Source organism: Sapajus apella, unplaced genomic scaffold (assembly GCF_009761245.1).
Source record: "Sapajus apella isolate SASKATOON/1434 unplaced genomic scaffold, GSC_monkey_1.0 scaffold67, whole genome shotgun sequence".
Classification (NCBI taxonomy): domain Eukaryota; kingdom Metazoa; phylum Chordata; class Mammalia; order Primates; family Cebidae; genus Sapajus; species Sapajus apella.
The window spans coordinates 6,380,661-6,396,703 of record NW_022437007.1 but is presented as its reverse complement, the minus strand read 5'-3'; the positions used below and the strand labels follow the sequence as shown (position 1 = coordinate 6,396,703).

Here is a 16,043-nt window from a genome sequence, read left to right as displayed (position 1 = left end):
GGAGATCGAGGCGGGTGGATCACCTGAGGTCCAGAGTTCAAGGCCAGCCTGACCGACGTAGTGAAACCTCATCTCTGCTAAAAATACAAAAATTAGCTGAGCGTGATGTCGCATGCTTGTAATCGCAGCTACTCAGGAGGCTTAGGCAGGAGAATCACTTGAACCCGGGAGGTAGAGGTTGCAGTGAGCTGAGATCGCACCACTGCACTCCAGCCTGGGTGACAGAGCCAGACTCCGTCTCAAAAAATGTAAAATAAAATTAAGGGTTTTATCGTGTTACGGGTATTCTTTGAACCATCATGACAGATGAAGTTAGATGGTCTTTTTAAAGTTTTACTTAAATTTTTGTTGTTGTTAATTCAAACAAAAGTTCACTAAAAGATCTCGTATTCTGTCATAACTGGCTTAATTTTTTTAATCTTAAGTTCTGGTGGTTCATTAAGTATAAATATTACAAATTCAAAGATGTTCTTATGAAATTTCATGAAAGTAGAATTTTGTTAAATTTGGCTTCCATATGTTAAATTAGAACTTTGTTTAAATTTCATGTCATGTCACCCATGCATTTGTTGTTGCACTTAGTGTATGGATAAGATAGATGGTGTTTGAAGTTGTCAGTGCTGTCTGCCTTACGGAATGATTTAGATGCCATCAGCCTTGGGCCCAGTGCTAACCACTACAATTTCTGTTTTCTTTGGATGGCAATTCATTGCCATTTTCATAGCCTGAAAGAGGTAGACACAAATGTGCCATCGGTGTGAGTTTGATATGGTGATACTATGAGTTCAAAGGACTTCATGACCAAGGAGACTGAATATTCAAATCTCTAAAGTGAGATACCAGATTTGTTTTCAGAAAAGGGGTAAAGGTTGTGACTTTTTTCTTTCCAATCCTTTGGAGAAAGACTGCACAGTTCCAAATATTCTCAAGAGAATCAGTAACTATACAAGCAGTAGAATTACAGTTTGTCATATGCCAGTCATCAGTTTTCAGAAGTAAATAACTTCTATACACTAAATTACAGTGCATTGAAAACTAAATATTTTAAATATTGATTATAGTGTGTTTGAACTCTTGCACTGAGTCCTAGAGTATCTTTATGTATTTAATATACCTTTTTTTGTTGTTTTTTTCAAAACATAGGTGAATAGTTATCTAAGGCTTAAAAAGTGTTCCCAGTATTACAGTTTTTTTGTTTTTTGGGTTTTTTGAGACAGCCTTGCCCTGTCGCCCAGGCTGGAGTGCAGTGGTGTAATCTTGGCTCACTGCAACCTCTGCCTACTGGGTTCAAGTGATTGTCATGCCTCAGCCTCCCTAGTGGCTGGGATTACAGTGCCCACTACCATGCCCAGCTAATTTTTGAATTTTTGGTGGAGATGGAGATTCCCCATGTTGGCCAGGCTGGTCTCAAATTCCTGGCCTCAAGTGATCTTCCTACCTCAGCCTCCCAAAGTGCTGGAATTACAGGTATGAGCCACCATGCCCGGCTCCAGTGCTATAGTTCTTAGTTTGCATAATCAAATTCATTTGCCACTTTTAAAAAAAATTATCAAATACAGATTTTTAGTGTCTAAGAGACTTGCCTTTTCACAGAAAATGACTCTAAAGAGCATTAATCTTTTGTAGTACCATGTGCCAATCATAAATGAATACTCTAGTGAAGGAAAGTATAAAAATGACTATCTAATATTTAGTTAACAAATTTCTATACCTAACATTAGGTTTTCACATACAACAAGATAATTGCTTTTGGAGCATGCTACCTGATGGAGAATACAGACAACTAAAGACATTTATATTTTTTGGTCACATAAATGGTTTGAATTTTTAGTCCAGTGATATTATAACTTTTTAGATTTTTATTATTCTTAGAAAATAACTTTCAAAATCCTAGATTCTAAAAAAAAAAAAATCTGTTTTTTTCATAATATCTTTGTATGTGGCTATGTTATTTTTTTATAAGTTTTATAATCTTTAATAAGATATGTCACAAACCATACAATTTATACTATTTAAAATGTACAATTCAATGGTTTTTAGTATAGTCAGAGTTCTGTAACCATCACTGCAGTCTATTTTAGAAAATTTTCATCACTCCAAAAAGAAACTCTGTATTCACTCCCAAGCCCCTTCCAACATTAGACAACAGTCTACTTTCTGTCTCTGTAGATTAGCCTATCCTGAATATTTCGTATACATGGAAGCATATAATATGTTGTCTTTTTGTGTCTGGTTTCTTTTACATGGCATATTTTCAAAGTTCTTCCCTGTGGTAGCATGTATCAGTATTCAATTTCTTATTGCTAAATATTTCATTATTTGTATATTTCACTTCTTACCATTTATTGGTCAACACTTGGGTTGTTTCTACTTTTTGGCTGTTATAAATAATTCATCTATTGGCCAGGTGCGGTGGCTCACACCTGTAATCCCAGCACTTTGGGAGGCTGAGATGGACAGACTACTCAAGCCCAGGATTTCAGGACCAGCCTACACAACCCAGTGAGGCTGCTTGACTACAAAAACATAGAAACGATTAGCCAGGTATGATGGCATTCCCCCGTAGCCCTAGCTACTTAGGAGGCTGAGGTGGGGGGATCACTTAAGCCTGGAAAGTCAAGGCTTCAGTGAGCCATGATCACATCACTACATTCCACTCTTGGTGACAGAGTGAGACCTTGTCTCAAAAAAAAAAAAAAAAACAATTCAGCTAGGACCATTCCTGTGCAAGTTTTTGTGTGGAAATATGTTTTCATTATCTTAGGGATAGACTTAGGAATGGGTCGTATGAAAACAATGTGTTGAACCTTTTGAGGAACTGCCAGACTGTTTTGCAAAGAGACTGCATCATTTTTATTTCCCACACAGGAGTGTATGAGGGTTCCAGTTTTCCACATCCTTGCAAACTCTTGTTATTGTAACCGCCCAATGTGTTCTTTCCTGCTACCCAGACAGAGCCAATTTATCAAAACAGGAGAATTATAATAGAGAAAAACTTTAATTCACACAGAGCAGGCTGTACAGGAGACCGGAGTTTTATTATTACTCAAATCAGCCTCCCCGAAAACTTGGAGATTGGGCTTTTTAAGGATATTTTGGTGAGTGGGGGGTGTTAGAAAGTGGGGAGTGCTGATTGTCAGGTCAGATTTGAAATCATAGGGAGGTGAGTTTGTCCTCTTGCACTACTTCGTCAATCTGGGTGGTGCCAGTTGATCCATCAAGTGCAGGATCTGCAAAATGTCCCAAGTACTGATCTTAGCTTTTATAATAATTCTGTTATCCCAAGGAGCAATTTGGGGAGGTTCGGAATCTTGCCGCCTCCAGCTGCATGACTCTTAAATCATAATTTCTAATCTTGTAGCTAATTTGTTAGTCCTGCAAAGACAGTCTGGTCCCCAGGAAGGAAGGGGGTTTGTTCTGGAAAAGGGCTGTTGCTGTCTTTATTTCAAAATTAAACTATAAACTAAATTCCTCCCAAAGTTAGTTCAGCCTGCTTCCAGGAACAAACAAGGACTTATTGGAGGTTAAAAGCAAGATGGAGTTGGTTAGGTCAGCTCTCTTTCACTGTAATAATTTTCTTAGTTAGAGGTTTTGCAAAGGTGGTTTTATTGTCTTCTTGACTATAGCCATGCTAGTGGATGTGGTTTTGGTTTGCATTTCCCTGATGGCTAATGATGCTGAGCATCTTTTCATATACTTACCGGCCATTTGTATATCTTCTTTGAACTAGTATCTGTTCAGATGCTTTGCCACTTTTTAATTGGGTTATTTGTCTTTTTATTACTAGATATAAGAGTTCTTTATATATTCTAAATATAAGTACTTTATCAGAAACACGATTTGAAAATATTTTCTCCCATTCCATGGGCTGTCTTTTCACTTTCTTGATGGTATCCTTTGATGCACAAAAGGTTTTAATTTTGATGAAGTGCAGTTTAACTGTATTTTTTTGTTGTTGCTTGTGTTTTTGGTTGCCCTATTAAAGAAACCATTGCCTAACCCAATTGTTGATGAAAAAGCCAAACTCCATAAACTATTTAAAGAAATTAATTCTGAGCCAAATGTGAGGACCATGACCCATGATACAGCCTTAGGAGGTCTTGCAAACATGTACCCAAGGTGGTTGGGTTACAGCTTGATTTTATACATTTTAGCGAGAGAAGTTACAGGCAAAGACATTAATCAATATGTGTAAGGTTTACATTGGTTTGGCCTGGAAAGGTAGGACCTCTTAAAGGGAGTTTCCTTCCAGTCATAGGTAGATTCAGATTTACTGATTCACAATTGTTTGAAAGTTGAGTTTGCCTAAAGAGTTTAAGTCAGCAGAAAGAAATGCCTGGGATTAAGATAAGGGGTGTTGGCCGGGCGCGGTGGCTCAAGCCTGTAATCCCAGCACTTTGGGAGGCTGAGGCGGGTGGATCACGAGGTCAAGAGATCGAGACCATCCTGGTCAACATGGTGAAACCCCGTCTCTACTAAAAATACAAAAAATTAGCTGGGCATGGTGGCGCATGCCTGTAATCCCAGCAACTCAGGAGGCTGAGGCAGGAGAATTGCCTGAACCCAGGAGGCGGAGGTTGCGGTGAGCCGAGATCGCGCCATTGCACTCCAGCCTGGGTAACATGAGTGAAACTCCGTCTCCAAAAAAAAAAAAAAAAAAAAAAAGATAAGGGGTATTATGGAAGCCTGGGTTCTTGTTATGCAGTTAAAGCCTCCAGGTAGCAGGCTTCAGAGACAATAGCTGATACATGTCTCTTATTAGACCTTAAAATGGGTGTCCAATCTTTGGGCTTCCCTGGGCCACACCGGAAGAAGAATTGCCTTGGGCCACACATAAAATACGCTAACAGTAGCTGATGAGCTTTAAAAAAAAAAAAAGAAAAAAAAAAAAAAAAACTCATAATTTTTTAAGAAAGTTTATGAATTTGTGTCAGGTCACATTCAAAGGCATCCTGGGCTGCAAGTTGGACAAGCTTGCCTTAAAAGGTATCAGACTCTTAGTTAAATCTCTCCTAGATCAGGAAAAGACCTAGAGAGGGAAGGGAATTCTCCATAGGATGTAAATTTTCCCCACAAGAGACAGCTTTGCAGGGCCAATTCAAAAATTTTGTCCAAGAAATATATTTTGGGGTATAATATTTTGATGTTCTCTAGGGTCTGTTGTCATGTAATATTATACCAGAGTCAGGTTGGATTTGGTATCTTATTGCTACAAAGAGTCTGTTCTGTCAGTCTTAGGATTTTGATATTAATGTTGATACCGGTAAGTTATGTCTAAACACCAAAAGGAAGAGAGTATAATGGGGCATGTCTGACCCCCCCCGACTTCCCATCATGGTATGAACTATGTTGTTGGGTTTCTTTGGCATCCTGTTGGCCAGGAAGAGTCCATTGAGTCAGTTGGGGGGCTTAGAATTTTATTTTCGGTTTACACGGGGTCACAAAGATTTACACTCATGTTTTCAAAGAGTTTTATGGTTTTAGCTCTTATATTTGGGTTTAATCTTTCTTGACTTAACTTTCATATAACCATAATCTTTTTTTTTTAACTTTTTATCTTGAAATAGTTTTAGACTTACTGATGAGTTGCAAAGATAGTACTGAGAGTTCTCTTATGCCCTTTGCTGAGCTTATTATCTTATATAACCATAGTATAGTTATCAAAACTAAGAAATTAACATTGATGAAATACTATTAATTAAACCACAGATTTTATCCAGATCTTATTTTTCTGTTCCAGGACCCAATCCAGGGCTGCAGGTTGCCTTTAGTTGGCAGGTCTCCATAGTCTACTTCAATTTGACAGTTCCTCTGTCTTTTCTTGTGTCCCAAGACCTTTACACTTTTACTCTCTACTGGTCGAGCATTTTGTAGAATGTCCCTCAATCTGAGTTTGTCTGATGATTTCTCATGAATAGATTGAGGTTAAAGATTTTGGGGACAAATACCACAGAGGTAAAAACACTTTTCACCACCTCATATCAAGGGATACATGGTATCAATATGTCTTATTGCTGGTAATGTTAAACTTGATCACTTGGTTAAAGTGGTATCTGCCATATTTCTCTACTATAAAGTTAACATTTTTCACTTTCTGTTCTCTACTTATTAGAAGCTAGTCAATAAGTTCATCCCACACCACTTTAAGGAGGAGAGAACTGAAATTTATGGATATGTCACCAACTTTTCTTTTTCTTTTGAGACAAGGTGGTTGTCGCCCAGGTTGGAGTACAGTGATGTGGTCCTAGCTCACTATAGCCTCGAATTACTGGGCTCAAGTGATCATCCTGCTTCAACATCCTGACTAGGTGGGACTGCAGGTGCATACCACCACACCTAGCTAATTTTTTTACTTTTTGTTTTTTGTTTTTGTAGAGAAGAGGTCTTGCTGTGTTGCCTCGGCTGATCTTGAACTTCTGGCCTCATGCAGTCCTCCCGCCTTAGCTGAAGTGTACAGTCATAAGCCACTGTGCCCAGCCCACCATAGTCTTCTATACTTTGAACTTTCCCTAATAAAATCTGCAATCAAATAGAATTCATTTTGACATAAGGAACAGAGTATACTTTTTTCAGAATGGCTTTCCAGCTATCTCCGCACCATTTAATGAGAAACCACTTCTTCTCCCTAATTTGAAATGGCATCTTTATTATATACCATATACCTATGTGTCTTCTATTTCTGAACTCTTTATTCTTTTTCTTTTGTTATTCTATCCCTTCTCCTATAAGAGACTTATAATTAATATAGCTTCAAATATAAGGTTTTATATCTGTCAAGAGTGGTTTCATGGAAGGATTCTTTGTCCTTTTTTAATGGTAGGAACAATTAGCAAGGAGAACAGAGGCTGTGAAGGGAATCACAATTGAAGATCAGAAGGGAGGGTATCAGATGGAGGAATGTCTCTAAGACAACAGGAGAGCTAAGTCCCATCCAGCTAGAAGGATTAACCCCAGTGGAGAAGAATATATTCTATCTCTCTATACTCATTGCGTACAATCATTAGGAGAAAAGACATATCCTCTGCTATAAACTGAGATAATGAACAAAGTATGGGCACAAATACAGATTGTTTTAGTAATTACTATCAAGGAGTTGAAAAAATTTCCATCTAATTGCTTCTGTCTTTTTGAGGTTTGATGCTAGGGTACCCACCCTGGATAAGGGAAAGAGGAGGTAGAGTTGAAGATTTGAGGACAGCAGAGAAGTTTCATTAAACATTTTTGCAAATAAATTTTTTCACACTTCTGTTCATTTCCATAAAATACCTTTTGCTGACTCAAAAATATATACATTTTTAAGGATATCAGAAGATACTGTGATCAGGTGAAGTGGCTCATGCCTATAATCACAGCACTTTTAGAGGCTGAGGCAGGCAGATCACTTGAGGCCAGGAGTTCAAGGCCAGCCTGAACAACAAGGCAAAACCCCATCTCTACTAAAAAAATTACAAAAATTAGCTGGATACGGTGGTGCACACCTGTAGTCCAGCTACTCGGGATGCTGAGGTATGAGAATCGCTTGAACCCAGGAGGCAGAGGTTGTGTTAAGCCAAGGTCGCACCACTGCACTCCAGCCTGGGTGACAGAGAGAGACTCTGTCTCAAAAAAAAAAAGAAGAAGATATTGCCATATGTGTAAGTCAACTTATTTTAAAAAGAACCTGACCATAAAACCCAGTGTGTTCTTATAGCCATTGACCTAATACAGTTATTAACACTGCTCCCTATAACTCTCAAAGTGTTCAGCTTTTATGACTAATTTATAGTTAAGCCTGACATTAGCTAAATTGAATAAATTTGTATATTAGTTTTAAAATAGTTAAGATTTGAGAACTTTGCTTTATGAGAAAAAGCTGTTCAAATTGTTCACCTCGGAAAGAGTATTGTCTATTTCACTATACTTATTGAGTATAGTCATTCATTTATATTTTTTCAGTCTACTGAGGAAAACTAATTTTAAGGAATATAATAATTTTCATAATTTTTTGCAGCATATCAGTGCTTTCATGCCTTAAAAATTAAGAAAAATTATCTACCTCTGTGTGCTACAAGATTGTCTTCAGCTTCTGTTGTGCCTCAAATTACTACCCATTATACCATTTATCCTAGGGATAAGGACAAGAGATGGGAAGGTAAGTAATAATTTGTGTATAATTTCTGAGACTTTTCTGGATACTTTGTTTCATTTTTGTGGAGAGAGTGTTATATTTTTCATAACTTAAAAACATCTAATAATTTATGGCTTTGCCAAATGTATTACATATTACTACAGTCACGTGCCACATAATGACACTTCAGTCAACAACAGACAACATTTATGATGGTCGTACTTTGACTTTATAATGGAGCTGAAAAATTCCTGTCACCTAGTGACATCGTTTAGAACATAGCTTTCAGACCATTGTAGCTCAACACATTACTCAGTTGTTTGTGGTGAGTCTGATATAAACAAACCTACTCTGCTGCCAGTTCTTTAAAAGTATACCATACCATATACCATTATGTACAGTACATAGTACTTGATAATAAATGACTGTTACTAGTTTATGTATTTACTGTATTATACTTTTTATCATTATTTTAGAGTGTAGTCTTACTTAATTTTTTAAACAATTAACTGTAAAACAGACACAGGCAGTTCCTTCAGGAAGTATTCTGGAAGAAGCTGCTGTTTGCATAGGAGATGACAGCTCCATGCATGTTACTGTCTTTGATGACCTTCCAGTGGGAGAAGTTGTGGAGGTAGAAGATATTGATGATCCTGACCCTGTGTAGGCGTGTGTTTGTGTCTTAATTTTTAATAAAAGAGTTTAAAAGGTAAAAGGAAAAAGAAATTTAAATAGAAAAAAGCTTACAGAAAAAGGATATAAAAACATTTTTGTGCAGCTGTACAATGTGTTTTTGTTTAAGTGTTGTTACAAGAGAATCAAAAAGTTTAAAACATTTAAAGGCTTATAAAATAAAAACATTGTTGCAAACTAAGGTTAATTTATTGACAAAACATTTTTTTCATAGATGTAGTGTAACCTAAGTATATAGTGTTTATGAAGTCTATAGTAGTGTACAGTAACGTCCAAGGCCTTCACATTCACTCACTGCTCACTCACTCCCTCACCAGAACAATTTCTAGTCCTGTAAGTTCTATTGATGGTAATTCCCTGTCAGATATACCATTTTTACATCCTTTACCTGTACTTTTACTGTATTTTTTTCTGTGTTTAGATACATAAATACTATTAGGTTACAGTTGCCTACTGTGTTCAGTATAGTCACATGCTGTACAGCTTTGTAGCCTAGGAGCAATAGGCTATACCCTGTTGCCTCAGTGTATCATAGGCTATACAATCTAGGTTTATGTGAGTGAGTATACTCTGTGATGTTTGCAAAAGGACAAAATGCCTAATGATGCATTTCTCAGAAACTATTTCTGTCATGAAGGGACTTGTGACTGTACTTTAGACAAGTAAATATTTGCTAAGCATATAATAATAAATCTCAAATCCAAGAATTAGTTTATGGAAACTGAAAGAAAGTATGTACTGGAACAGAACCTAAGAATATAATCTGACTAATATAGTAATATGCTTAGTATAATTGTTGTGCAAAACACAGGGAGAATTTCCATAAATAATGCTGTGAAGCACAGTGGATATTTTTTAACTATCATGTGATTATTGGGTCGTATTAGTCCCAGAATTTTTATTTCCCCCAGGAGTGAACATGGAAAGGTTTGCAGAAGAAGCGGATGTTGTCATAGTTGGTGCAGGCCCCGCAGGGCTCTCTGCAGCTGTTCGTCTAAAACAGTTGGCGGCGGCACATGAAAAGGACATCCGCGTGTGTCTAGTGGAGAAAGCTGCCCAGATAGGAGCTCATACTCTCTCAGGGGCTTGCCTTGATCCACGTGCTTTTAAAGAACTCTTCCCAGACTGGAAAGAGAAGGGGGTATGAAAAATTGTTTTTTATACAAAGCCTAATCTTTTGTAATTGTATTTCAGTAGTTGTTCCCAAATTACTGGAATATAAGAAACCCTTTTCACGTAACTGTCTCTTAGGGAATAATTATATACTTTTTAAATTTAAAAAAATTATATCAGAGTTATAATTTAAGATATTAACAAATACTTTCGTATAATGCTTTCTACATGTATTTATGTAGTGAGTATATGACAAGATAATATCTTGAGAAGACCTTTGAATATGTCTTGGGAGGCATTTTGTGTTTTGAGGGTATTTTAAAACTTATTCTTTAAGTCTTTGTATGATTGTTCCTAAAAACGATTATATACAGTTTCTGGGACAATGCAATATCAAAGAAGATAATCTGATTTTCTAAAGAAATACATAATATGGCTTCCCATAACATAAGCAGAAAAACTACAGGTGTGATATACAGAGGACCAGGTCCAAATTTTATTGTCTAAAATAAAATTTGTATGAACTTGGTTAAAATCTTAGACTGTCAATTTTTTTCTTCTCTAAGATAGGTTATATTATACCTGTCCTACCTCCAAGATTAGATTATTCAATAGTTGTGAATATACTTGCAGAGATCAAAAAATACATATATATCATCTATATACTTTCCATATAGAATAAATTGAATTCTAAAAATTTCATCTATGATCTCCTTTCTGAAATATCAAGCTACCTTAAACTAGAAATACTTTTTTTTTTTTTTTAGACGAAGTCTTGCTCTGTCACCCAGGCTGGAGTGCAGTGGTGCAATCTTGGCTCACTGCAACCTCTGTGCCTCCTAGGTTCAAGTGATTCTCCTGCCTCAGCCTCCGGAATAGCTGGAACTACAAGCGCGTACCACCATGCCCGGCTAATTTTGTGTTTTTAGTAGAGACGGGGTTTCACTATACTGGTCAGGCTGGTCTTGAACTCCTGACCTCATGATCCTCCAGCCTCAGCCTCCCAAAGGGCTGGTATTATAGGCATGAACCACTGCACCTGGCCTAGAAATACTATAATTGGGCCCAGTTAAATGTATCCTTTTGATATTATATCAGAAATGGATATTATTGAATTAATATTGACATAATATCAATTGTAATAGAAAATGTTTTTCATGTTGAAGCCCTTTATTGCCCTAGTACCTTTTTTTTTGAGACAGGGTCTCACTCTGTCACCCAGGCTGGAGTACAGTGGCACCATCATGGCTCTCTGCAGCCTCAACCTCCCAGGCTTAAGCAGTCCTCCCACCTCAGCCTCCTCAGTAGCTGGGATTACAGGCATGTGCCACCATGCCTCAAATTTTTGTAATTTTTTAGTACAGACAAGGTTTTGCCATGTGGGCTCAAATCCACTGGCTTTAGCCTCCCAAAGTGTTGGGACTACAGGTGTGAGCCACCACACCCAGCCTTTGGTGCCTTTTAATATATATACCCAGCAGGTACAATTTGTTACTACATGTTAATTATCTTTATCCAAAAGGAAAATACAATTTCTCTTACCCCCCACCAAGCAGGAAGTTTCAACTTAGAGCCAAGCACCTTGGCTAACTTCTCCAGAGTCAAAATATGATGGTCACATTTCAAAGATGTTTCCAAGGCTCCCAAGAAATAATATTCCTGGGAAGCAAAACTGGCAAGAGGTTTATTTAGATTTTTTTAAAGATTCCCAACTGGCCGGGCACAGTGGCTCACACCTGTAATCCCAACACTTTGGGAGGCCAAGGTGGGTAGATCACTTGAGATTAGGAGTTCAAGACTGGCCTGGCCAACATGGTGAAACCCTGTCTCTACTGAAAATATAAAAATCAGCCAAGCATGGTGGCAAGTGCCTGTAAGCCCAGCTACTTGAGAGGCTGAGGCAGGAGAATCACTTGAACCCTGGAGTAAGAGGCTGCAGTGAGCTGAGATTGTACCACTGCACTTCAGCCTGGGGAACAGAGAGAGACACTGTCTCAAAAAAAAAAAAAGATTCCCATACATCTCAAAGAGACAGAAGGGATTTGCAGTTACAAATTTTCTAAAAGAAATGCCAAAAGAAAATTAGGGGGAGTTCTATTTTTCATCAGAGTACATTTTATAGTTTTTTATATTTATATTTATACTTGCAAATATAAACTAAAAACATTTCTTTTCCTTTTCTTCTTTTATTTCTAGGCTCCACTTAACACTCCTGTAACAGAAGACAGGTTTGGAATTTTAACAGAGAAATATAGAATTCCTGTGCCGATTCTTCCAGGTAAGTTATAGTGAACATTCATAGAACTATAGAATTCCACAGCTGGAAGGAACTATATTTCATCTGGTGAAATTTCCTCCTTTTACAGATGAGAACTGGGGCCCAGATATTTGAAGGACTCACCCAAAGCTATACAGCTAGCTGGTGGGAAGGCAGGACTAGAACCCAGTTCTTTTGTCTTCCAGTCTAGAAGAATTGAGATAGCCTTGTAAGCCAACCAGGAATTTCTGAGTACTTTAATGTTGTTTGTAATGTAATAAATTAGAACTCTAGATGAAAATCGTGGAAGATAAGTTGAAAGTGTGGCCATCAGTATAACACTTACATAAAAATACATATTAATTCGAACTTTTAAAGTATGTTTTTGTAATGCGTTATCAATAAAAAGTCAGATTTATAAATTAAGCATATATTTATAGGGCTTCCAATGAATAATCATGGCAATTACATTGTACGCTTGGGACATTTAGTGAGCTGGATGGGCGAACAAGCAGAAGCCCTTGGTGTTGAAGTATACCCTGGTTATGCAGCTGCTGAGGTTTGTATAGTTTTGTTTTATTTTTAATATTTATAGGAACTTTTTTTGTAATAAGTAGAGAATTTTACAAAGGTGAAGACATAAATATTTTTTAAAAGCCATAGGATTTTAGAATTATAAGATTAGAAAGAATCTTTAAAAGACCTAATCTAAAGAATACTTGAATTCATTATGTTGTACCCCCATCAAGTGATTGTCCAACTTATGACTGATCACCATAAGAGATGAAAAATTGTGGATTGTTGGTAATCTCTTCCTTATTTTGAACAGAAATTACCTGCAGTTTTATACTATCCAGAACAAATCTATGCCCTCTTCGAAGGACAACTTTCTAATTATAATTATTTCTTGCTCTCTCTTCCTTTCTATCTTTACTCTGGATTTTTTTCTTTCCCATTGTAGGGGTGGATAGGAGTTAAGGTAAAGCTTTGTTTCTGCCCTTTGAAGGTTCACCAGAGATGAGCTGACAATAGACAGAGTAAGAGGAGCAAAAGCATACAGATGTATTTAATACGCATAAGCACAAGATGATGATGAGATAACCCAGTGAGGTCCAGATGCTTATCTACCCTTGTCAGAGGGGAAGGGGAAATGGGGTGTTTAGCAATCTTGAAAGGAAGTAAATGATTTTTAGGGAGAGTGAATGCACCCAAGACAGAAGTTAATGATTCTGTTTGGAATTTGAATGAGCCTGAGAGGCAGACATTATCTTGTGAAAAAAGTGTTTGTCTAGGCGTAGTTGCTTTCTTCTGTCTTCTTCTCTGCAATAGATATGAATAATAAGATTTCAGGAATGGGATGGAAGACCATTATGTTGTCTTTGACAGATTCAGTCTTAAGGTAGAGAAGGGAATATCAGAGAAGAGCTGCATCCTGTGCTTTAGGAGAGCGAGGGTTGAAAGACAGATGGAGGGGAGGGTCAAAGAGACCTTGAAGCTGGTTTAGCCTGCCAGAGTGCCATATTTTAGCCTATCGTTTTCTAAGCCTCACAGCAGAAAGGCGTGATACCCTTCCTTGCCCATTATAAGGGTCACAGCTGACACTTCTGTGACAAAAGACAGGGTAACAAGAAAAACATAACAAATTTATTTAAGCGAAGTTTTACATAATATGAGATCCTTCAGAAATAAAGGCCCCAAAGACCCAGGGGAAAGCATGTTTATGCTTAGGTTCAATAAGAATGGACAGCCATGTAGAAATGTGATTGGACAGAAGGGTATGATCTAAGGGTGGTAGACTGAAAGAGGAAGCCAGGCGAGGCCTGTCTGTTCACATTCTCTTTGGCCTTTTTGTATAGTATTTCTTCCTCTGAAGTATCGCTAGAGCAGAACTCCTCTGGCATGAGAGTTTTCAAGAGAAAGGGAGAAGTGAGAAAATAACCTTTCTAGGTTTTATGGCCTGTTTCGAGGGAGAGGAGTTCTGGTTTCTATGACTCACATTGAGGGAGAGGAATCCTTGTTTCTGTGACGTGCTTTGCGGGAGAATGAGGGATGGGAGAAGGTAAGAAAGACCTTGTTTTTGAGGCCGTACAGTCTTCCTTCAGTTCCAGGTGCTAAGCATAGGGGCTTACCAAGGGAAAACTTACCCCTCACCTTCTGAAGGTTCATAGAAAAATCAGCTCACAAGAGGCAGGTTAGTAGAGGAAACGGCATACAGATTTATCAGCGTGCATGGAGGGAATATTACAGAGTGATTACCCTATCACACGCTGGGGTACTGTTACATACCTTTCTTGGTAGGGGAAATGCAGATGGAGAAGTATGGATGACTTTAGGGGGATAGTAAATGATTTTTAGGGAATTCAATGGCCTTGAAGAACATACAGTGGGACAAAGTCTCTTGAGCCTGCAGAGCAGACAGTGGTTTCTGACAGAAGCCTGTCCAAGTTTGTTGACAGACATCAGTGATTGTTCCTGCAATATGAGTTCAGTTAATGAAAACTCAGGAAAGGGACCAGAAGTAATTGTTTGCTTCTTTAGTGGGTCCATATTTTAGGAAGATAAGGGAACTTCAGAGAACAACTTCATCCTGTGTTTTGGGAGGGACAGAGGATTAAGAGACAGGGAGAGTTGGGCAGGGAAGGTCAGAGACATTGAAGCTTCTTCTTCAGTAATGCATGTCAAAGCACCATATTCTGGGATATTGGTTTCTGAGCCTCAACATCAGCATGCCAAGGTGGCATATATCTTCTGAGCCCCAACACTAGCTTAAATATGCTCAGTTCTAGCCCCAACACTAGCTTATATATCCTCAGTTCTTTCAGCCATGACGGTAATTTGAGTTCTTTCAGTATTCTTGCTGCCCACTTCTGAGTGGATCCTCTTTTTATCCCCTTTGTAAAGTGGCACCCAGAATGAATAAACCACTTCATGCCTGGTATAGAACAGCACCGTTACCACCTTCATCCTAGAAACTGGTCTTGCATTAATTCCCTCAAAGTAATTACTTTTTTTGGCAACCACATCACACTGTTGATTCTTATTATGTATTACTGGGGAAATTATTAAAAGTAAAATTTTCTGTGTACCCAGAAAAAAAAATCTCTTCACAAATTATAAAAAAGAATGAAACAGTTTTATTCTTGAATTAGCCTTAAACCAAGACTGTGATGCATATTACAGGCCAAGACAGAAATGTCACCCTCTTAAATAGCCAGGCAGATACAATTCATTCATTACATACATGTTAACTGTCTTTATTCAAAGGAAAAATAAAATGTCTTGTATTTTTTTTTCTTTTTGACAAATGGGAAGTTACAACTTAGAGCCAAACATCTAGCCCAAATTCCCACAGAGACAGGAAGACAGGAGGCATCCTTCTTGTGTTCCATTTCAAAGTGATGGCTCCAAAGCCCTAAGAAAGACATTCCTGGATTGCAATTTAAAAAGACTGCCATGTATCTCAGATAAATAAAGGATTTACAGTTGGGAGTTTGCTAAAGGCAATGCTGAAAGAAAAGTTATTGACACCAGGGAAAGTTCAGTTTTTCTGTTTGTTTTTACCCTTACAGTTTGTAAGTCAAATAAAAGACATAGGTCCCTGTATTATACTTGCTGCTATAAATTTCTGATTTCCTAGCCCATACACATGCATTTGGGATTTTGGATCCAAGTGTGGAATTTTGTATTTCTCTTTGTTAAACATTGTTGACTGGAATCAGTGTCAAAGTCACAGGCAGGTGGTTTGTAGAATCCATGATTTTCACTTTTGGAGTACATAAATCAACACTTATAGTCTCCTGTATCTCTTTTCTTTTTCTCAGGTCCTTAATGTTTATCATCAACAGATTATTGATCTGTTTGCCAGGAGTTTTT

At 37.7% G+C, this 16,043-nt stretch overlaps 1 protein-coding gene across 1 annotated transcript in view; it reads left to right on the top strand.

Moving 5' to 3' along the window:
- The window catches only part of ETFDH (electron transfer flavoprotein dehydrogenase), a 37,504-nt gene that overhangs the window by 939 nt on the left and 20,522 nt on the right, over nucleotides 1-16,043 (top strand). Inside the window, exons 2-5 of the mRNA XM_032248559.1 lie at nucleotides 7,991-8,131; nucleotides 9,712-9,941; nucleotides 12,110-12,191; nucleotides 12,611-12,729. Coding sequence (XP_032104450.1) covers nucleotides 7,991-8,131; nucleotides 9,712-9,941; nucleotides 12,110-12,191; nucleotides 12,611-12,729 — 572 coding nt within the window. The remainder of the gene's footprint in view (nucleotides 1-7,990; nucleotides 8,132-9,711; nucleotides 9,942-12,109; nucleotides 12,192-12,610; nucleotides 12,730-16,043) is intronic.